This window comes from Apium graveolens, chromosome 1 (assembly GCF_009905375.1).
Source record: "Apium graveolens cultivar Ventura chromosome 1, ASM990537v1, whole genome shotgun sequence".
NCBI lineage: Eukaryota > Viridiplantae > Streptophyta > Magnoliopsida > Apiales > Apiaceae > Apium > Apium graveolens.
In genome coordinates this window covers 164,762,560-164,784,735 of record NC_133647.1, presented here as the reverse complement: position 1 = coordinate 164,784,735, position 22,176 = coordinate 164,762,560, and the positions used below count along the sequence as shown (strand labels likewise).

The 22,176-nt window shown below is 33.3% G+C and overlaps 1 protein-coding gene and 2 long non-coding RNA genes across 6 annotated transcripts; 2 read left to right on the top strand and 1 right to left on the bottom strand.

The window, feature by feature from the left end:
• Positions 1 to 8,061: 8,061 nt before the first annotated feature.
• Positions 8,062 to 11,235, bottom strand: LOC141721654 (GDSL esterase/lipase At5g45960-like). Of its 4 annotated transcripts, none has more exons than XR_012574812.1 (6): positions 10,806 to 11,235; positions 10,374 to 10,422; positions 10,138 to 10,268; positions 9,914 to 10,037; positions 8,642 to 8,723; positions 8,062 to 8,376 (listed from the first exon to the last, which is right to left on the bottom strand). XR_012574812.1 is itself a non-coding variant. In XM_074524676.1 (6 exons), the coding sequence occupies exons 1-5, from the start codon at positions 10,817 to 10,819 to the stop codon at positions 8,674 to 8,676; spliced, it is 348 nt and encodes a 115-aa protein (XP_074380777.1). In that variant the 5' UTR covers positions 10,820 to 11,235; the 3' UTR covers positions 8,062 to 8,376; positions 8,642 to 8,673. The 4 variants fall into 4 exon arrangements, 3 of the variants coding, with proteins under 3 accessions (XP_074380777.1, XP_074380767.1, XP_074380758.1); XM_074524676.1 differs by having other exon boundaries at positions 10,138 to 10,248; XM_074524666.1 differs by lacking the exon at positions 8,642 to 8,723 and having other exon boundaries at positions 10,138 to 10,248.
• Positions 11,236 to 18,996: 7,761 nt separating this feature from the next.
• LOC141721648 (uncharacterized) lies at positions 18,997 to 20,810 on the top strand. The gene is made up of 3 exons (XR_012574806.1): positions 18,997 to 19,318; positions 19,426 to 19,867; positions 20,758 to 20,810. It is a non-coding gene; the product is annotated as an uncharacterized LOC141721648 (long non-coding RNA).
• A 253-nt stretch (positions 20,811 to 21,063) lies between these two features.
• LOC141721641 (uncharacterized) lies at positions 21,064 to 21,794 on the top strand. The gene is made up of 3 exons (XR_012574805.1): positions 21,064 to 21,157; positions 21,244 to 21,317; positions 21,679 to 21,794. It is a non-coding gene; the product is annotated as an uncharacterized LOC141721641 (long non-coding RNA).
• Positions 21,795 to 22,176: the final 382 nt, after the last annotated feature.

Below are 22,176 nucleotides of genomic sequence, written 5' to 3'. Positions count from 1 at the left end.
ATCATCTAGTTTGTACTAGGAAGCAGCTGTGAACAATTCTTTATATCACAGATTTTCTAGAAATACACATCTCCGGTGGAACAATAAATCCACCAGAAAAGTTTTTAAAGCCTTTGTGTTCTTTACATTTGTATCTTGAATATACATCTGTCTACACCTGCTCAAAGCAATTCATACACATCTGTTTATCATACACTTAGGTTTTGAAAATGCTCAAAACTTGAAAAAGTTTTGAGATTTACATTCAACCCCCTTCTGTAAATATCATTGTTAGTTCCTTGGGAATAACATCAGTTTCAATTTTATTTATTTTTTCCGCTGTATTTTTATACCCTGAAACCCAATAGTAATATGCAGACTAAATGATGAAATAGAAACCTCCCTAGCTAGAGCTCAATAGGCCGGTGAGAACGATGGAGATGAGGAGGCTTCTCAGTGAAATGCTGATCGATAAGACGCAGCTCAGTGGAAGGCTCCTCGGTAGGAGGCTGCTCAGTACGAGGCTCGAGAGTAGGAGTCAACCCAATTATGGATATGAAAAGATATTTCCTTAAAAATAGGCTTAAGATGAAATACATCTTGAAGAACCATCACAAATGATGAATGATCCAAATTGTTGTTGTTTATGGCCTTGCTAACTCGAAGGCAAGGCCTTGTTAAACGGAAGATGAAAAATGATTTAACTTAAATTTTGTTAAAAAAAAATTCTATCTAATTAAAATTTGATAATAGTTTCAGTTCTTTTGGTTTGCTTGTATGATTGATGATAGTATTGACACTTGATTGTGGAACTTGTGGACTTGGTAAATTTAGTTACTAAGCAAGGGTTTTAAATCTTTAGGTAAAACTAGTTATTCATACGTGTCAAAGATCAGACCTTTCAGTGCATATTTAATCTGATCTGTCATAGTACGCTATTCCTTCAAATTGATATATAGAAGCCTTTTTTAATCTTCAAAAATAAAGACTTTAAAGTTACTATTTCTGTTAATATGCCTCTTGCATTTTTAAGCATCACTTACAGTTTTCACTTTTGGTGTTTAGCTTTAGTATTCCAATTAAAGTCAACTACTAGAACTTGACTGATTTGGTGGCACACCTAGAACCACCATTGTCACAACATAGCCTCTCCTAGAACCACCATTGTCACAACATAGCCTCTAGTATTCTCTTATGCTTCTCCATAACTCAATGCAACATAGCCTCTAGTATCCTCTATTTTTAATGGGTATATCTCCTCCACATTATGGTTTTTTGTTGGCGAAGCGGGCATACAGTGTGGGAACTACTGGTATTTATTATTAATTTCTCGAAAGGATTTGTTGTTTAACAGAATCGTATTAAGTTAGATGTAGTCAGGTGGGCCACGTGTCAAATCTGTTAGTGTAGGTGCCCTAGAGGCAATACATTATTCTTTTAAATCTTTATGTCAGTTGATCTTTCAATGAATGTATCTATTATGACCTTAATTACTGCGATATTTTGTTAGCATAATAAATGTCCTTAGAATCATGATACAAATTATATAGTTTAAGTACATGACTTGAACTTGAGATTATATAATATATAATATTCTTAAAGGTCCCTAGTCGAGTATTATTATATAGGACAATAATAATACATAGAGAGACTAGTATGTTGTTTGACAAGATAACCCCATCTCATTGGTTATAAGTATGGGGATACTATAGTCAATACATAGGTACATGTGAAAGTACATGAAACTGGACAGACCCACAGTGAGATTCTTCATGTTTAATAAAGTCATAAGAAAGACTCACAGTGATAATGGTATAACGATCCTTTGACTTGAAATCATTATATTTCTATACGAGGATTAATATACTTTGACTACATTAAAAGTTACTTTTGATCGGGTGATGATAAAAGTGGACATCGGGTATATCATGAGTCATATGAGAAATATGAATGATAGATAAAGGATTTAACCCTCCTATAATTAGGAGAGATATTATTGGCCTCATGATTGAGTGAGATTATAAAAGCATGGTCATGCTCAAATAATGATTTGTCTTGATAATCTACTCATGGATCAAGTAAACCCGAATTAAATTTTGAAGATGATGACTAAATACATGCCTCGAGTTTAATCTATAATATGTATGGTTATAGGGATTATATTACACGAAAAACATTAATCACGAAAGGTTTTATCTAATCACGATTTAATTATTGTTTAATTGGGTAACAATGATGTATTACTAGATACCGCTCATTTTTTATAATTTTATTAGAGAATAAAATTATTGCCAATTAAATAATAGCCTATAGGGTCACACAAATAGAGCACTTAATGGAATAGTTAATTTAAATTATGGATTTAAATTAATTGATGATTATTTGAATTTTATTATAATTAAGTAAGACTTAATTGAGATAATATAAATTCAAATTAAAAGGAATGTTTTTGCCCATAATAATTAAGTATGACTTAGTTATTAATTAAATAATAGAAATTCATTTTTATTATTTAATCCAATACCTGCTAGGGTTGGGCTTTGCTGTTATAGGCCTTTTTAATTAACCATTATAAATACATAATGATAGGTTAAAGAGGCTTATACGTCTTTGTAAAAACCCTAGCAGCAAAGAGAGGCAGAGGCAATTCAGATCGTTAAGAAAGAGGCTAGTACATCCATTCCATAGTCAAGTTCGTGAGACGTTCTTGAAGGTGCTCGTGTGGATACCATAGAGGTGTTTCTCCGAGAGGTAAACACAAAGCGTGATAGCTAGGATCTCCGTTGAGTTCGTGAAAGTTAAGCTCTTGAAAGGTATGATTCGTTATCTCCATAATCTGCCCATTATTATACATGGATCCTATTATTGGGTTTCAAATTTTTGTTTTATTTATGTTTATCCGCTGTGTTTTAGGCTTCGGAACCCAACAATGGCATCAGAGCTACATGTATAAGGGGCTGATTTGGTTACGTGTTTACTGTATTTTTACAAGTATACATGTGTGATGAGTCTGCCATGATAACATTTATGATATATGAATGATATGATGAATCTGTTAATGATCTATATGATGATACTAGTATGTTTAAGATCTTCCATAACTCATATGTATGCGATCTCTTAAAATATGTATCCTGATACATGTTTTTGGTAACTGGGATATGGATCGTGTGTATACTGATACATGCTTCTGGAATAGTATCCTGATATATGTTTTGCTAGTATTGGATCCGCGTGCTTAGGGTTTCATTTTTAATTTATGCTTATGATATATGCTTTACTTATTTATTATTCTTGATTAGATCATGATAAGTGATAAATAGTATGTCATCTTTATATGATCTATCATGTTCTTTAATGGTTACTTGAGCATGTTGCATAGTTATGGCCTTAAGACCTTAGTTGTAATGGTTTATTCTTTTGGTTTGTAATAAATACGACTTGCATGTCATTTTCTATTTGTAGTTGTTTTATCTCGAATGTAACTCGAGTTCTTTTGTAAGTTCATTAGTATAATTCTTAATGCAACATCCAAGAAGGACAAGGGAAAGGGGAGGCATCCTATGAAGGCCAAGGAGACAATGGAAGCAATAGAGAAGACATATGTAATAGTTATTTTTACACCATAGATTGACCTTGATCTTTTCATTAGCCTAAAAAGACCACATAGGATTGGGCCATAACTATTGCACATTTACTTTACACATTTTTCATATGATGTATAAATAGTATGTATAGAGTGGAAAATGCATATTTTAATTAGATTAATGATGCATGTATGTATTAGATACATCACCCATGCCATGCCTTTAAACAAGATAAAATCTGTAACGACTCAAGATTTAAAATTAACAAACGATCATGAGATTCTCGTGTTTATGAAACACGGAATAAAATGCGAATTTTCTTTATTTTTGACATGGGGCGATTTTGTCAACAACTGGTTCATAGAACTTGTAAGACTGTGGGTTTTAAGCGAGACCGATGTGACTCCTCCACTACCTAGAAATCAAACCATTGACGAGTATTGATTTGAAGTATTTTATTCAAGGAAAAATTGGGAATCTCTTTATGATGGGATCATGATCGTTCTAAATTAAAAATCCCTAAGTAAAAATATTAAGTTTTAATCAGATGCTTTCCAATGAATGAACACTCATTAAATCCTAGATCGATAAGGGGAAGGGCAGTCAGTGGCAGGGGACTCATATCTATCGTGGTGAAATGCGACGAATATAAACGGTTATATTCGGACGTTGTATCATTAGGTCTAACTTAACTGAGTCATCATAATAAGGTGAATATAAACGGTTATATTCAACTATTATGAACTTAGAAGCATAGAGTTTGGTTAAAAATCTATTAGATAGATAAGATCAATTGTTGTTCATGAAATTATCCAAGAATTATATATGATATAATTGACAACTGTTGTCTACCTAAATAATCAAATTTTAAAGATACTAGTGGTTGACTTAGAACATGACGAAATATAGATCTTGGCTCACTAAAAATATTTATGGGATATACTTTCCGAATTAATAGTTAGGGCTATTAATTTGATAAAAAAATAGTGGGAGATATATTATGAATATATCATAATCATATCAACATAAAATTTTAACTCAGATAATCTAATGTTTATTTTGCGCTTTTATTATTGTAGATACTGAGTAATGGCAAACAACACAAACACACTATCCGTACGTTCAGTCCTTGAGAAGGACAAGCTGACAGGAGGAAACAACTTCCTAGACTTGCAGAGGAATTTGAGGATTGTCCTCAGGCAGGAGCGCAAGCTTCATGTCATTGATATTCCTCCTCCAGGCCCCCTTCCTGAGGGTACTACTGCTGATGAACGAGTAGCACACACAAGGGATGAGAATGATGCAAATGATGTTGCATGTCTTATGTTGGCAACTATGAGTGCTGAGCTTCAAAGACAGCATGTGCATATGGATGCATATACTATCAATGAACACTTGCAAAGCATGTTTGTAAGCCAAACTCGTCAAGAAAGGTTCAACACGAGTAAGTCACTTTTTAATTACAAATAAGGGGCGATTGAACCAGTTGGCCCACATGTTCTGAAGATGATTGGTTACATTGAGTACCTTGAAACTTTGGGTTTCCCGATTGGTCCAGAAACTGGTATTGACCTAATCATGAATTCTTTGAACAACAAATTCACTCAGTTTGTTGTAAACTACAATATGAATGAATTTGACAAAACACCTAATGAATTGTTGCATATGTTGAGAACATATGAGACCAACATGAAGACAACTGAACCTGCTCCGATATTGATGGTGGGAAATAAAGGTAAGGCCAAAGGGAAGGGCAAATGGAAGGGTAAGAAGAAGATTGGATCTGATTATACACCCAAGCCAAAGTCAGGTCCCAAACAGGCTTTAAAGCCTAAAGGTGGTGTGGCCAAGGGTGAATGTCACTACTGTAAGAAAGATGGTCACTGGAAGAGAAACTGTCCAATTTACTTGGAGGATCTAAAGAAAAAGAAAGCAGTTCAGATTTCTGGCTCAGGTATTTATGTTATAGAAGTCAATTTGTCTATTTCTACATCTTGGGTATTTATTGGATGTGCTTCTCACATTTGTATAAATGTGCAGGGCTTGCAGAGAAGTAGAACTTTGGCTAAGGGAGAAGTGGACCTAAGAGTAGGCAATGGAGCAAAAGTTGTTGCTTTAGCTGTAGGGACTTATTATTTATCTATGCCCTCTGGTCTTGTTTTAGAACTAGAAAACTGTTTTTATGTGCCTGCGATTCGCACAAACATTATCTCTGTTTCTTGTTTGGACAAGAAAGGTTTTTCGTTTACAATAAAGAACAACAATTGCTCTTTTGCTTTGAATAATTTAACCTATGGTGTTGCGCATTTATTTAATAGTTTATATGTTCTTGATTTAGATAAATCTGTCTGTAATATAGAAAACAAATGACTTAAAATGAATGACTCAAATCAAACATACCTCTGGCATTGTCGTCTAGGCCACATAAATGAGAAACGCATATCCAAATTACATAAGGGTGGATACTTGGATAAGTTTGATTTTGAATCATACCAAGAATGCGAATCTTGTTTGCTTGGTAAGATGACTAAAGCCCCTTTCACTGGTAAGGGTCAAAGGGCCACTAAACGTCTGGAGCTAATACATAATGATGTATGTGGCCCAATGCGTGTAATGGCTAGAGGAGGCTACTACTACTTCATAACATTTACTCATGATTTCAGTAGATATGGATATGTATATCTTAAGAAGAACAAATCCGATTCTTTTGAAAAATGTAAAGAATACAAGGTTGAAGTAGAGAAGCAAATTGGCGGAGATGCAAGTATTAAGATCTTACGATCCAATTATGGGGGTAAATACTTAGGCACCGAATTTAGAGAGTATTTCAAAGAGTGTTGTATTGTATCACAACTCACTCCGCCAGGAACACCTCAATGGAATGGAGTTTCAGAGAGGAGAAATCGCACCTTGTTGGACATGGTGCGATCAATGATGAGTCATGCAGATCTTCCAATTAGTTTCTGGGGTTACGCTCTAGAAACAGCGGCTTTCACACTTAATCGTGTTCCTACTAAGAAGGATCAAAAGACTCCATATGAGATATGGAAGGAGAAACGGTCAGGCATGAACTTTATGAAAGTTTGGGGATGTAAGGCGTTTGTGAAATGTCAAGAATCTGATAAGCTTGGACCTAAATCCGAAGAGTGCATTTTTGTAGGATACCCTAATGAAACAAAGGCGTATTATTTTTATAGTCCTTCTGAGCAAAAAGTGTTTATTGCTCGAGATGCTGTCTTCATGGAAAGAGATTTTTTTTCCAAAAGAAACAGTTGGAGAACTATAGATCTCGATGAAGATCGAGAACCGTAAAATAGCATTGAACCTGAAGTGGAACAAGAGCAGAATAATGATAATGCTCAACAAGCACATGTTGTTCATAGATCTAGTAGATTTCGCCATAAGCCAGAGAGATATGGATTTCTCATAACTCAGTGTGGTGATTTGATGCTCATAGATGAAGATGAGCCTCTCACATACCAAGATGTTATAAACAGTCCAGACTCTAAGAGATGGCTTGAAGCCATGAAATCCGAGATAGATTCCATGTACAAAAACCAAGTATGGACTTTGGTTGATCCACCTGAAGGGGTAAAACCCATAGGGTGCAAATGGGTTTTTAAGAAGAAAAAGAGCATGGATGGAAATGTTCAGACCTATAAAGCTAGGCTGGTTGTAAAAGGTTTCAAACAAATTCATTGTATTGACTATGATGAAACTTTCTCACCAGTGGCTATGGTCAAGTCTATAAGGATTTTACTTGCCGTTGCAGCATTCCATGATTATGGAATCTTGTAAATGGATGTCAAAACAGCCTTCCTTAATGGAAGCCTTGAAGAGGATGTGTACATGACACAACCTGAGGGTTTTGTCGATCCAAGGATGCTGGCAAGGTGTGTAAATTGTGTCGATCCATTTATGGATTGAAGCAATCCTCTAGGAGATGGAATATCCGTTTTGATGAAATAGTCTCAGCTACACCATAAATGGCCTACAGCAACACCAAGAAAATGTTACAACAGACCCAAAAAAGTGTTACCACAGCCAAAAAAAGGCCTAAGGTAACATAAAAATTAAGTTGCTTTTTTTCGAGTTACCTTTGGCCCCTAAGGTAACATTACTTTTGCCCTGGTGTAACATTCACATTTGTGTTACAATAGCTATCAAAGGTAACATCAATCTATGTCTATAGTATCACAATATGTATGTTACCTTTGGACTTAGAATTTTCAAAAAAATGGGGCCCACCAGTGGGGCCCACATTTGTTTGCAAAGGTAACATACATAATGTGATACTATAGACATACTTTAATGTTATCTTTGATGCATATTGTAACAGTAATGTTTTGTATTATACCAATTTCTTTGTAACATTTTTAGTACCTAATGTAACATATTTTTCAAAAAAAATTGACATGAATGGTTTGTAAATTCAACATGCCATAAACCTGTTTTTCATACAAGTCAACAAATAAACAATTTGAACCACCAAACTTCAAATCAGTTTTCACAAATCCCCACCAAATACTACTTTAATTTTCACATATTTCACCGTCAACTCCATATAATCCAAAAAACAGGTACATAGTCTATAGTCTAGCGTACGATAAATAAACATCTGATATCTAGTACGAAAACACTTGGAGTACGCAAAAGAAGATGGGTAAAAAATAGTGATGCCACTATGATATTAAGTTCAACCCCTCCTGCTTTCAAGCTCGCAATCTGGATCCTCGATAAATCTTGTGATGGTAGCATCTCTTGCCTTCATAATCATAGATCCATCCAACTGAACACACTGAACTATGGACTGCAAAAGGTTTCAACATCAAGCAAATTATTATGAAAACTATAACTTTTGGAATAACCAATATAAAGAGATATTGAATGTCAGCCTGAACTTTAGTAGACTTAAGTTTGCCATATATTTGAGTTGAAAGTCGAATTAAGAATTAAGAACAACTGCCTAGCTCTATCCATCATTTGCTATCATATAATGAAGTAAAAAAGAATCACAGGAACTCTTATTTAGCCATTTAACTGGTAAAAAAATCCAATACATTTAACACACAGACCAAGTAAAACAACTGGTATCCGGTAATCTGGGTCAGGAATGACAGTTGGGGCTACAGTTGCTTTCCTTTCCTTCCTTCCAAACTGCAAAAAAATTAAAAATCCACATAATTCATCACAAAACGGCATCCTCAAAAGTTCTCTGAGTCGACTATCCTGTGTACTAGTAGCTAATGCAAAACTTGTAATTTAAGTAACATAACTATTTCCTTTATCCTCTTTAGACAAAGAAATTACACAATAATTTTATATGCAATATTAGCAACTACCGTTCCGGATTTAAATCAATTGAACTACCCTTTCTGATTAATTGCTAGAAGTTAACCCGTTGTCCTAACAATCATTAAAATATCTATATCTACATAAAAAGCGCGCGAGCACGAAAACAAATACAAGCAAATCAGCCCATTTATATAAATTATCCGAAAAGATACCGCCGCAAGGTCCACAACACAATCTGACATCACTCTAATATCAACTAAATTATACACACAAAAAGAAACCACAACAGTCCCTATGTCCATCTAAATCAACTCACAAAATGAACAAAAACATGATAACATAGTAAAGAAGATATATATATATATATACATTACCGATACCATATCTGATTAACTACTTCTATAATTAAACTACCAATCTAGCAATCATTTCAGCATTTACATGTACATAAAAACACACAACATATATCCAATTACAAAGCTCCAACGTTATTTCTACCACATCATAATTATCAACTATAAGTTTACACCGAATATATTGTGTTGTACGTAATAAGTTATAAACAATAAATATAAACAAGATAAATATGTAATACATCGATCTAGACACTCTGTCTCTATCAGTAGTAAATTGTAGTTCCATGGATGCATGTCGACCACATGTGTAAGTATCCACGACTCTGATACAAATAGGTTATTCAATTCAGCTCTATGCAATAATGTTTGACCTAAAAGTGAGAACTATTAAGTGATCATGTATGCATGGAAAAAGTTGGAACATACGTTGTAACATTTATCATTTAAGAATAACAATATTATCCATGTACAACCCTGTAGAATTGTTGCTACTTGCAGTTGCAAGTTGCAAACTATCAAAGCAGACAGGCATGCTGATTAATATTAACCCACATATATATAATATTGTTATGTAAATACTGACCTCTATAAACTGTTAAATTTGTTGGACTAAGAATTGGGAGTAGCCAGGAATTGAATAGCTATATCTTCGTATACCAGAGGCACCATAATAATTGACAACAAAATTGTTTGTACCTGCGCTGATTACATAAACAGTCTTCTCTATCAGAGCTTCAGTTCTTTCTGTCCCAATCACTGCTTCAACCTTTGTTTTATACTCTTTGAAATTCTCCATTTGTTTTGGCATCGAAATTGTACCCTGCAAATTTATTTCAGAATCCGAATTAAGCCGTGTTCTAAAAATAACACTCGTATGTATAATGCATGAACAATTTTTGGATATGTCAGAAGAGACGAACGTCTAATTTGGCCGTGAGAGGGTTGAATCTAGAGCCAGCAGAGGCGAAGCTAACACCAGTCATAAGCTCATCCATGCTAAGCCTAGAATCCAAATATGGTGGCAAATTTTCCTTCACACCAGCATAAGATGCTAAGCAAACAAGTTCACCAAATTAAAAAAAAATACTGATACAATATATAGCAGTAGATATGTAATAAAGCGAAATTTTTTGTGCTAAGTAGCTAGATTAATTACCGGCAAAATCAGTGACAAGGCGACCATTGCTAAATCTTCCGGTAGGAATCTGATTCACAAAATCAGTGATAGGATGTTATATACAAATGAAGCTGATTTATCCAATTTTATCGAAATCAATACCACTAAAATCCGATGACAATCGCTCTACTTTCAACTAAATTATACATACACTATAAATTCTAGAAACAAAATAATTAATCGAGGATAAATTAGAAAATTACAAATAAATACAATCATAATCTCATTCACTTGAACAACAAAATCCTCAGTATTATCCCATTCCATAATTACTTAACAATTTCATAATGAAATCGCAACATAAATTTACACTAGTAAAGCACTTAACTATTGTATTAAAAATTATACATACTAAAACTATAATCACATGAATAACAAAAAAAAGGGAAATAAAAGAGGGAGATAACTCACAGGTCATAAAACATGGATCCACTTAATAGAGGAATAAACAGATTAGAGATAAGATTATCAAACAAACTTAACAACACGACTAAATGATTCCACCCCGAAGCTAATTCGCCCCGTAATTAGTCCTGGAATAAAGAGAGAAAATCAAATTAGTACAAGAACAAATAGAGTTTAACAAAAAAAGAACAAAAAATCAAAAACCCCAAATTCAAACATAAATCCCTAGCTTTGTTTGAGGCTCAAATTAATTCAAGTAGTCTCCATTGCCATGGATCTGTAAAAACGTAGCTTTTAACTAAATTAAATCGACTTTAATTAAAAGATATGTGAGAGAGAATGAGAACCGGAGAGAGTTAAGAGAGAGGTGACCAGAGAAGAATAAGAGAAGGTAGGTAGGTTTTGAGAGAGAGTGTTTTGATTTGATGAAATTTTAACCCGCCCTGTCAAAAGAAGATAGCCCGCTTGTCAAGTTTAGCCCGCCTGAACCAATATCCAAAAATTGAAATTTTACCTTAGTTTTATATTTTTAATAATATTTTAAGTATAAATAGTATTCAACTTTTGTATTAATAAAAAATCATTTTTTTAGTACAGTTTATAAATTTAAACAATAAATTTCATTTTATCAAAATTAACTAATTTTAAAATCAAATATAATGATTATTTATTATACTTTTGTTTTAAAAATTGCTTATAATAGATTTTAAATTTGCAATTACTTTAAAATTAAAAATAAATATATAATATTTAATTATTTGATCGAAGTTATATTTTTATATTATTGCTTAATTATATTATAAAAATTGATTAATTTTGAAGTCAAGCAATTATATATATTAAATTATTTGTAAAATGATAATATTTTGTCCATTAATACCCTATTGTAACATAAGTTTTTGATGTTACAGTATGTAACACTTTGAAACTATGGTAACATATTCCAACGCATATGCTAACATGAGAAGTCCTATGTTGCATTAGGCTACTGTGAGCATATCTAATGTAACATAACTTTGTAACATTCTTGATAAAACCATTGCAATAGGTCATTTATGGTGTAGTGATGGCTTTGTTCAAAATGAAGATGAACCGTGTGTTTACAAGAAGTTTAGTGGGAGCTATGTGGCATTTATAGTACTATATATTGATGATATATTACTAATGAGGAATGACATACCTTCTCTAAAGGCTGTTAAGACTTGGTTAGGGAGCAATTTCTCCATTAAAGACTTAGGAGATGCATCCTACATTCTAGGAATAAGGATCTATAGAGAAAGATCTAGAAGGATTATCGGTCTAAGTCAGAGCACATACATTGATAAGGTTTTGCATCGTTTTGGAATGCAAAATGCAAAAAGGGGATATGTCCCCGTGTCTCAAGGGATAACGATCTCTAAGGACCAGTGTCCGAAATCATTGGATGAGAAGGACCACATGAATAAAGTTCCATATGCTTCAGCAATTGGATCTATCATGTATGCAATGGTATGGACTCGCCCAGATGTCTCGTATGCTTTGAGCATGACGAGCAGATATCAGTCTAATCCGGGTGAAGGTCACTGGACGGCGGTTAAGAATATTCTTAAGTACCTGAAAAGAACTAAAGATTCATTCTTGGTGTATAGAGGAGAAGAAAAACTCATTGTAAAAGGTTACACCGATGCAAGTTTTCAAATAGACAGAGATGATACTTTATCAAAGTCTTCTTTTGTGTTTTTTCTAAATGGAGGTGCTGTAAGCTGGAAGAGTTCAAAGCAAGAAACAGTAGCTGATTCTACAATGGAGGCTGAGTACATTGCAGCTAGTGAAGCAGCTAAGGAGGCCATTTGGATTCGAAAGTTCATTTCTGATTTGGGAGTGGTTCCATCGATCGCAGATCCCATTGATCTATATTGCGATAATAATGGAGCCATTGCACAGGCTAAAGAACCTAGATCACACTCCCGGGCTAAACATATACTCAGGAGATTTCACCTTATTCGAGAGATTAATGAAAGGGGTGATATACACATATGTAAAGTGCACACAAATGATAACATTGCAGACCTACTGACCAAAGGCTTGTCGCAGCAAAAGCACAATGGCACACTAGTTCCATGGGTATTAGATATATGGGTGATTGGCTCTAGTGCAAGTGGGAGATTGTTAGTGTAGGTGCCCTAGAGGTAATACTCTAGGGCAATACATTATTCTTTTAAATCTTTATATCAGTGGATCATTCAATAAATGTATTTATTATGACCTTAATTACTGCGATATTTTGTTAGCATAATAAATGTCCTTAGAATCATGATATAAATTGTATAATTTAAGTACATGACTTGAACTTGAGATTATATAATATATCATATTCTTAAAGGTCCCTAGTCGAGTATTATTATATAGGACAATAATAATACATAGATAGACTAGTATGTTGTTTGACAAGATAACCACATCTCATTGGTTATAAGTATGGGGATACTAAAGTCAATACATAGGTACATGTGAGAGTACATGGTACTGGACAGACCCACAGTGAGATTCTTCATGTTTAATAAAGTCATAAGAAAGACTCACAACGATAATGGTGTAACGATCCTTTGACTTGAAATCATTATATTTCTATATGAGGATTAATATACTTTGACTATATTAAAAGTTACTTTTGATCAGGTGATGATAAAAGTGGACATCGGGTATATCATGAGTCGTATGAGAAATATGAATGATAAATAAAGGATTTAACCCTCCTATAATTAGGAGAGATATTATTGGCCTCTTGATTGAGTGAGATTATAAAAGCATGGTCATGCTCAAATAATGATTTGTCTTGATAATCTACTCATGGATCAAGTAAACCCGTATTAAATGTTGAAGAGGATGACTAAATACATGCCTCGAGTTTAATTTATATTATGTATGGTTAAAGGGATTATATTACACGAAAAACATTAATCACGAAAGTTTTATTTAATCACGATTTAATTATTGTTTAATTGGGTAACAATGATGTATTACTAGATACCGCTCATTGTTTATAATTTTATTAGAGAATAAAATTATTCCCAATTAAATAATAGCCTATAGGGTCGCACAAATAGAGCACTTAATGGAATAGTTAATTTAAATTATGGATTTAAATTAATTGATGATTATTTGAATTTTATTATAATTAAGTAAGACTTAATTGAGATAATATAAATTCGAATTAAAAGAAATATTTTTGCCCATAATAATTAAGTATGACTTAGTTATTAATTAAATAATAGAAATTCATTTTTATTATTTAATCAAATACCTACCAGGGTTGGGCTTTGCTGTTATGGGCCTTTTTAATCAGCATTTATAAATACATAATGATAGGTTAAAGAGGCTTGTACGTTTTTGTAAAAACCCTAGCAGCAAAGAGAGACAGAGGCAATTCAGATCGTCAAGAAGGAGGCTAGAACATCCATTCCGTAGTCAAGTTCGTGAGACGTTTTTGAAGGTGCTCGTGTGAATACCATAGAGGTGTTTCTCCGAGAGGTAGACAGAAAGCGTGATAGCTAGGTTCTCCGTTGAGTTCGTGAAAGTTAAGCTCTTGAAAGGTATGATTCGTTATCTCCATAATCTGCCAATAATTATACATGGATCCTGTTTTTGGGTTTCGAAATTTTTGTTTTATTTATGTTTATCCGCTGCGTTTTATTCCTTCGGAACCCAAACAAAATCCCCATACCATCTCAGGTGAAAAGAGTTAAAAACAACAAATGTGTTGTTTCAACTGAATCTATAATTTTGATATGTATTGTCATTATCCAATACAATTGTCTATTCTCCTCGAAATAAAGATAAAACTTTGCATACGTGTTTCTCACTATAAAATATAATCTCCATTATGTCTTAGGGCATGGGTATTCGAATAAACGATGGTGTTTTTATTTCTTACCTAATTTATTACACAGAGGCGAACTTTTCACCTCCTGTAATGAGACAATCACTCAATCCATGCACCAACCCCTTCGTTGGCCGCCTATGCATGTCATCTATCATGTTTTCCAGTGGGATATACTATTTACAAACATCAATTTTTGCTGTAGAAATTTCATTCCTTTTACTCAATTAATTGTAAAGAGCATCCAATGAGGTGAAATAGTTTCAGCTTTTACTTAAACCCTTTGTTTTGCTCTTTTTTCTAAAGTTTCTGGTATCAGCCTGTGTTGTGTCTTAATGGATCTGAAAACTCTGGAGTACAGGGTGCATGATGGAATGGTATCTCTGGAGGTCAAACCAATCCCATTGTAATATATGCATCACTGCCACTTTGGATCAGTAGTCTCTTTTTATTATTACTACTGTGGTTTCTGCCCCTTTTACCTCTCTGTCAAGCACCAACTCATTCACATGATGCTCTCTCTTCATCTCCTGTGTGGAAAACCGAGACCTAGCTATTTCAGCCCCCCTTTATATAGCCAACTCATCTTTTTATCCGGTGGTTTCTTTACTGCTACTAACTAATTCGACCACATTTGTACCCTTACACACATCTGTTTCGCTCTATTTTTGTCTAAGTATGATCTCAATCACAATTTTTACAGCTTTATAGCTTGCTCCTTTTTGTCGAGTCCTCCCTCCACGGGGATGTGAAGAATCAAAATAGCTAATTTTCCATTGTTGCTTCAGAAAGTGCAAAATGAATTCCAGCATTTTCATAATTCACAACTGCAAAAGTTAAAAGGGCATCAAGAGCCCTTTCTTGCACATCCTCCCTTAAGCTTCGTGTAAAACTAAGCAACAATGTCACACCTTGGATGAACCAATAATTATTCAACGCTGTAGGATCCTTATACACTACAAGAAATTTACAATCAGACAACACTTGACAGACAATGGTTAAAAAAAAATAGTCGTCCTAAAAAATCATATAACGGTGAATTGAATTTGCAAAAAAAACAGTTGTGTGAGCTCCAGAATAGACAAAGGATATCCATCTTTTTTAAACTGTTGTACAAGTTGTATCCTCTCATCGAGTCAGGCAACGGTTTTTTAAATATAGTGTTGTTATAGATCTTTAACACAACGATTACAAACTGTTGTTACTGTGTTAACGTATAGGGTTAGAAGACAACAGTTTTAACATTACATTATGTAATTCAGACAACGGTTTTTTAGAATGGTTGTCCTCTAAACCATCAAACAACGGAATGAAAACAGTTATCTGAGGAATTTCAATGGGTACCACGTATTGAGGTGGCAGCACGTGATAGGTGGTAAATCATTCACAAGGATTGCTGAGGTGGCGAAATGAGAGCCCTTCATTGAAATGAGATTTGATATCGGCCGTTAGATCAAAAAATAGCTAATATTCTTATACAACGGTTTTATGTTAAAACAAAAGTGTTGTCTTAGTTAGTCTCATACAAGCTTTTAGGTATTACGTTGTGTAATTCACACAACAGTTTTTAGAAGGGTTGTCTTAAAAACCTTCATACAACGGAATAAAACAGTTGTCTGAAATAGTTATTTTATAATTTAAATGGGCACCACCTGATGAGGTGGCAGCGCATGATAGGTTGTAAACATATTACTCGGATTGCTGAAGTGTCACAATGACAGCCCTTGATTGAAATGAGATTAGATATTAGCCGTTAGATTGAAAAAAGCTGATATACTTACACAACGGTTTTATAATAAAAAAAAGCGTTGTCTTAGTTTGTCTTTACACAATGGTGTTTCGAGGAAACCATTGTAAAAGTATTACTGTATAAAATGAGATTCCCGATAACAAAGTTCAATTTTTAAATGATTTTTTCGATGATCCAACCGTACGGATGTTAAGATATATCAATTTTAGTCATATGAAAAAATTATTAAAAATTTTAAAATTCATCTTGCATGTCAGGATTAGAAAAATCTGGTAAAAGTACCCATCCCGACAACGACTCATTCCCGATTTACAGGATTAATTTTTTAAAATGATTTTTCGACGATCCAACCGTACGGATGTTAAGATATATCGATTTTAGTCATAAGAAAAAATTATTAAAAAATTTGAAATTCATTTTGCATGTCAGGATTAGAAAAATCTGGTAAAAGTACCCCTCCCGACAACGAGACTCGTTCCCGATTTACAGGATTAATTTTTTAAAATGATTTTTCGACGATCCAACCGTACGGATGTTAAGATATATCCATTTTAGTCATAAGAAAAAATTATTAAAAAATTTGAAATTCATTTTGCATGTCAAGATTAGAAAAATCTGGTAAAAGTACCCCTCCCGACAACGAGACTCGTTCCCGATTTACAGGATTAATTTTTTAAAATGATTTTTCGATGATCCAACCGTACGGATGTTAAGATATATCAATTTTAGTCATAAGAACAAATTATTAAAAAATTTGAAATTCGTTTTGCATGTCAGGATTAGAAAAATCTGGTAAAAGTACCCCTCCTGACAACGAGACTCGTTTCCGATTTACAGGATTAATTTTTTTAAATGATTTTTTGACGATCCAACCGTACGGATGTTAAGATATATCGATTTTAGTCATAAGAAAAAATTATTAGAAAATTTGAAATTCATTTTGTATGTCAGGATTAGAAAAATCTGGTAAAAGTACCCCTCCCAACAACGAGACTCGTTCCCGATTTACAGGATTAATTTTTTAAAATGATTTTTCGACGATCCAACCGTACGGATGTTAAGATATATCGATTTTAGTCATAAGAACAACTTATTAAAAAATTTGAAATTCATTGTGCATATCAGGATTAGAAAAATCTGGTAAAAGTACCCATCCCGACAACGAGACTCGTTCCCGATTTACAGGATTAATTTTTTAAAATGATTTTTTGACGATCCAACCGTACGGATGTTAAGATATATCGATTTTAGTCATAAGAAAAAATTATTAGAAAATTTGAAATTCATTTTGTATGTCAGGATTAGAAAAATCTGGTAAAAGTACCCCTCCCAACAACGAGACTCGTTCCCGATTTACAGGATTAATTTTTTAAAATGATTATTCGACGATCCAACCGTACGGATGTTAAGATATATCGATTTTAGTCATATGAAAAAATTATAAAAAAATTTAAAATTCATTTTGCATGTCAGGATTAGAAAAATCTGGTAAAAGTACCCCTCCCGACAACGAGACTCGTTCCCGATTTACAAGATTAATTTTTAAAATGATTTTTTCGACGATCCAACCGTACGAATGTTAAGATATATCAATTTTAGTCATATGAAAAAATTATCAAAAAAATTGAAATTCATCTTGCATGTCAGGATTAGAAAAATCTGCTAAAAGTACCCCTCCTAACAACGAGACTCGTTCTCGATTTACAAGATTAATTTTTAAAATGATTTTTTCGATGATCCAACCGTACGGATGTTAATATATATCAATTTTAGTCATATGAAAAAATTATTAAAAAATTTAAAATTCATCTTGCACGTCAAGATTAGAAAAATCCCGTAAAAGTACTCATCCGAACAACGAGACTCGCTCCCGATTTACTAGATTAATTTTTAAAATGATTTTTTCGACGATCCGACCGTACGGATGTTAAGATATATCAATTTTAGTCATATGAAAAAATTATTGAGATATTTTCCTATCAACATAGTAATTTTTTAAAATGATATTTTCGAAGATCCAATTGTATTGTGATATATCGATTGTAATCATATAAAAAATTGTTCAAAAAATTTTAAATTTATCTTGTATGATTTTATAATGAAAATCAAATAGAAGTGCAATTCCAAAAATTAAGACTCTTTCTTGATTAAATAATTAATTTCTTAAAAAATATTTTTAGGATCATCTTGCACAATGTTAATATATATTAACTTTAGTTATGTAAAAAATAATTTAAAATTTTCAAATTTGTTTCAAATGATTTTATATAAAAAATTATGTGAAATTATTTAAAATAAAAATTATTCTGTTAATATAGAGTAAAAAAATAGGTATTTAATTATAATATATAATTAAGAAAAATAATTTATGATTTTTTCATTTTTCACAAAATTTTTTATTTCCCCCCTTTAATTTTCATTTCCCTCTCCCTTCTAATTTTCATTTCCCCCCTTACCTCTCCCCTTCCCCTTTGTTAGATCTGATCGGTTCTCTCTCTCCCTACTGTTCCATCTCTCTCCCACGACTCTTCTCTCTCCTCTCTCCACCTTCTACCTGGTTTTGCTTAAAATCACATGAATTAAGTGTGTATTATGATGGGTTTAGGTTTTTGAGTTTTCAAACCCTAACCATCTCACTCACCCAATCTTGTTTCTCTTTTACAAAATTGCCTATGAATTCAGCTCAACTATTAAGATTCAGTTCAAGGTTAGGTTCTATATTTGTTGTGCTTAATTTACTCCATGGGTTTCGTCTTTTGAGGCCTTGGAGAAGAAAGAGACTGAGATTTTCCCTGTCCGAGATGGTACAAGTAATATTCTCAAGCACAATGAGATTCTGGTTCCAATTAGAGGATCCCAACAACTAGATGAAATTCTAAAGGAGTTGAAACAAAAAATCGGCAAATTAAAGTAAGCTAGATGTTGATTAAGCTCAATTTCTTTTGATATATGGTTACATTTTCTTTTCATCTAGTGCTGTATGTTTTTGCTTTTGAAATGCTAGTGTTTTATGCTAGTGCCTTTATCCCCAAGCCCTTAATGCTGCTCTTAATCCCCAAGCCATGGCTTCTCTCCAACAAGCACAGGTCCTCTTTCCATCTCTCTCTCTCACTCTCTCCCTCTCCACCCTCTCTACTCTCTCCCTACCCCTCTCCACCCCTCACGTATGTTGTGACTGTAGCTGTTTACACGCCCCCTGTTTACACGCCCCCTGATTGACTGTGGAACTGATACAACGATTAATGGACTTTTGTTGTTTGAGGGTATTGAAGGCATGTTATGATGCTTGTCATTCAACTTCAACAGCTAAACTTCTGATACCACAAGGAGAGTGGCTGACTGCTGAGCTTGATTCCTGCTCTTTCCGCTGCAATCGTTTTAATTAGAGTTTGAAGGAATACAATTAAATCAGTAGATTGTTCTTGATAATATTGGGGGAATGTTGTTGTTGTTTATCAGGTAGTAATATGTACTATTAAGATTATGTTTACTAGTGTATATCATGATATTTTTAGACATTCTTTTATTCATTTTAAGTATATTTTAGTTTGAAAATATATTTGAAGAAATTTATGATTAAGTAGTAATTGTTTAATTACTATATTTAATTTGATTACTATAATTTAATTTTAAGTAGCATATGAAGTAATATGAAGTATGAGTAGTTTTTTTTCTTTTATTAAAAAGTATGTGATTGTGGGTTTTTTAATTATATGTAGATTTACCGAGTGTCAAAAATTAAGTTCACGTGTCATTCTTGTCATTAGCACTGCTTATGTCTTGTACAGGGCATCTTTATTCCACTCATGAATGAAAGATGTGAAGATTAGTATTCTACCTCATGGCTGCTCTTGTTGTTGTACATTGTTGCTGTAAGTTTTCGTGGACTTAAAGGACCTGAAATTCCAGGGGCACGGCGTGAAGGTTTGGCTGCAAACCACCCTGTTGTTTTGGTACCTGGCCTGAGTAATGTGTATCATGTTCAAATATAACCTAACAGGCTAACAAACTAAGGACCCAAACATAATAAATCAAACTATCAAAGCCCGAAATAGCCATGCTAAGATAAAATCCAGTTTATAGCCAAACCAATCTAATATGTGTCAATATATATAACAAAATAACAGGGATGATCCCCTTAAATTCTCATGTGATGTTTTTTTTAGTTCACGGTTTCTGTTCCTGATGCATGTATACATTTACTCTCTCGTCAATTGCTTTGAAAGAATAGAATTAAAAGTTTGATTGTTTAAATTAGTCATTGTTCATGTAAGGTGAATATAAGCTTTATATTTTGTATAGCCCATACATAAACAAACACAAATGTTTTTTTTCTGATGAATGTTTAGGCAAGGCAATCACTTATCATCAGAGTACTTTTTCCTATGCTTGCTCATCCCCGTCGTCCTGTAAGTTCTTATTCTCTACTTTATCTTCATGTATAAACATATACAGATTAATGTTTGAATCATTTCTTGAAGAAACTAATATTTTAACTTCTACTAAAATCTAGCCAATATTGGAGAAACTAATTAAGGTCAGAAATAACTTGTAAGATATCGTCAAAATAGAAAAACAATCGCTAATAAATTAATAATGGTGATTTAAGATGTTAGGCTGCTTATTAATGGCTGTAATTTCCGCCAAAACCTTAAGATTAATTTAAAAATGTGATTTTGTTAATGTTATATATGTATCAGCTCTGGAGAAGAGACATCGAGTCCCCTCTGCCTAGAATCGGTTTAATAAGTGAGTATCGATCAGACCAACATTGTCAGTATAAATGCATACATAAATATATATCTGTGATGATATATGTGGGTGTGAATATGCAGGGATGAAATTCAACGAATCAAAGCAGCAAATCCAGATATCAGCCACAGAGAAGCATTTAGTGCTGCGGCTAAATGTAAGTATCCCCTTGTTATAAATGAACATCAGGGTTCGGACTTCTTGATACAATGATTAGGATAATATGAAAAAAGAAATCTCTCTTTTTTACCAATTTCACTTCATCAGTGGGCACATTTTCCACCCATCCATTTTGGTCTCATGACTGCTGATCAAACTACTGCCAAGAAGATCTTGAGTTTTAGGTTGTGTTGAACATTGCAACCTTTATATTATTATTTTTAGCTTGGAGAGCAATGTCGGTTTAGAATAGTGATAATATTTACTGTTTGCCCAATACTGCAACTTTCTGATGATGGTTGATTGAAATTTAAGTTTAAGAACAGTCTTAATTCTTTATGATTGAGATTCTGTTTCAGGAATTTGAGCCACCTGTACCTGTTCATCCTGAGGTAGACCCAAAAACAGTAGCTTAAGTTATTCTGGGGGAGGTGCTGGAACTTGTCTGTTTCCACGGACTAGCAGAAGAGCTAAACCAGCTGTAAGTGATTATTTCATATGTGTTTGTGAAATAGTTTTTCCTGTGGTTGCTTATTATACATTGAGTTTCTTTTAGGAAGTATGTATTATTTGAAATGCAGAAATTGTTTCACATGGAAGTAATTATGAAGATTATATGTAATGTTTGGTGAGATAGCAGAGACTTACAAAGATTTTGCAGCTAGCGTTCCTGAAGATGAGTGCCGGTTATGCGGTTTATGACTATGATTTTGTGACCTTAGAGAATTAGCACAAGAGCAGAATTTTATTCATTTCATGGTAAGTACAAAATACAAGGTCTTAATTTTGCTTTATTTGCATTCCATTTCATTAAGTTCATTTATTTCTCATGTGTATATGGTTGCAAAGGTGTCCTG

Bases quoted from the DNA above. Each gene is read 5' to 3' on its own strand.
- LOC141721654 (XM_074524657.1), bottom strand. The intron at 10,249-10,373 runs GTAATTAATCTA...GCTGGTGTGAAG, and splicing joins CCTTGTCACTGATTTTGCCG to GAAAATTTGCCACCATATTT. The intron at 10,038-10,137 runs GTTCGTCTCTTC...ATAAATTTGCAG, and splicing joins CTCTCACGGCCAAATTAGAC to GGTACAATTTCGATGCCAAA.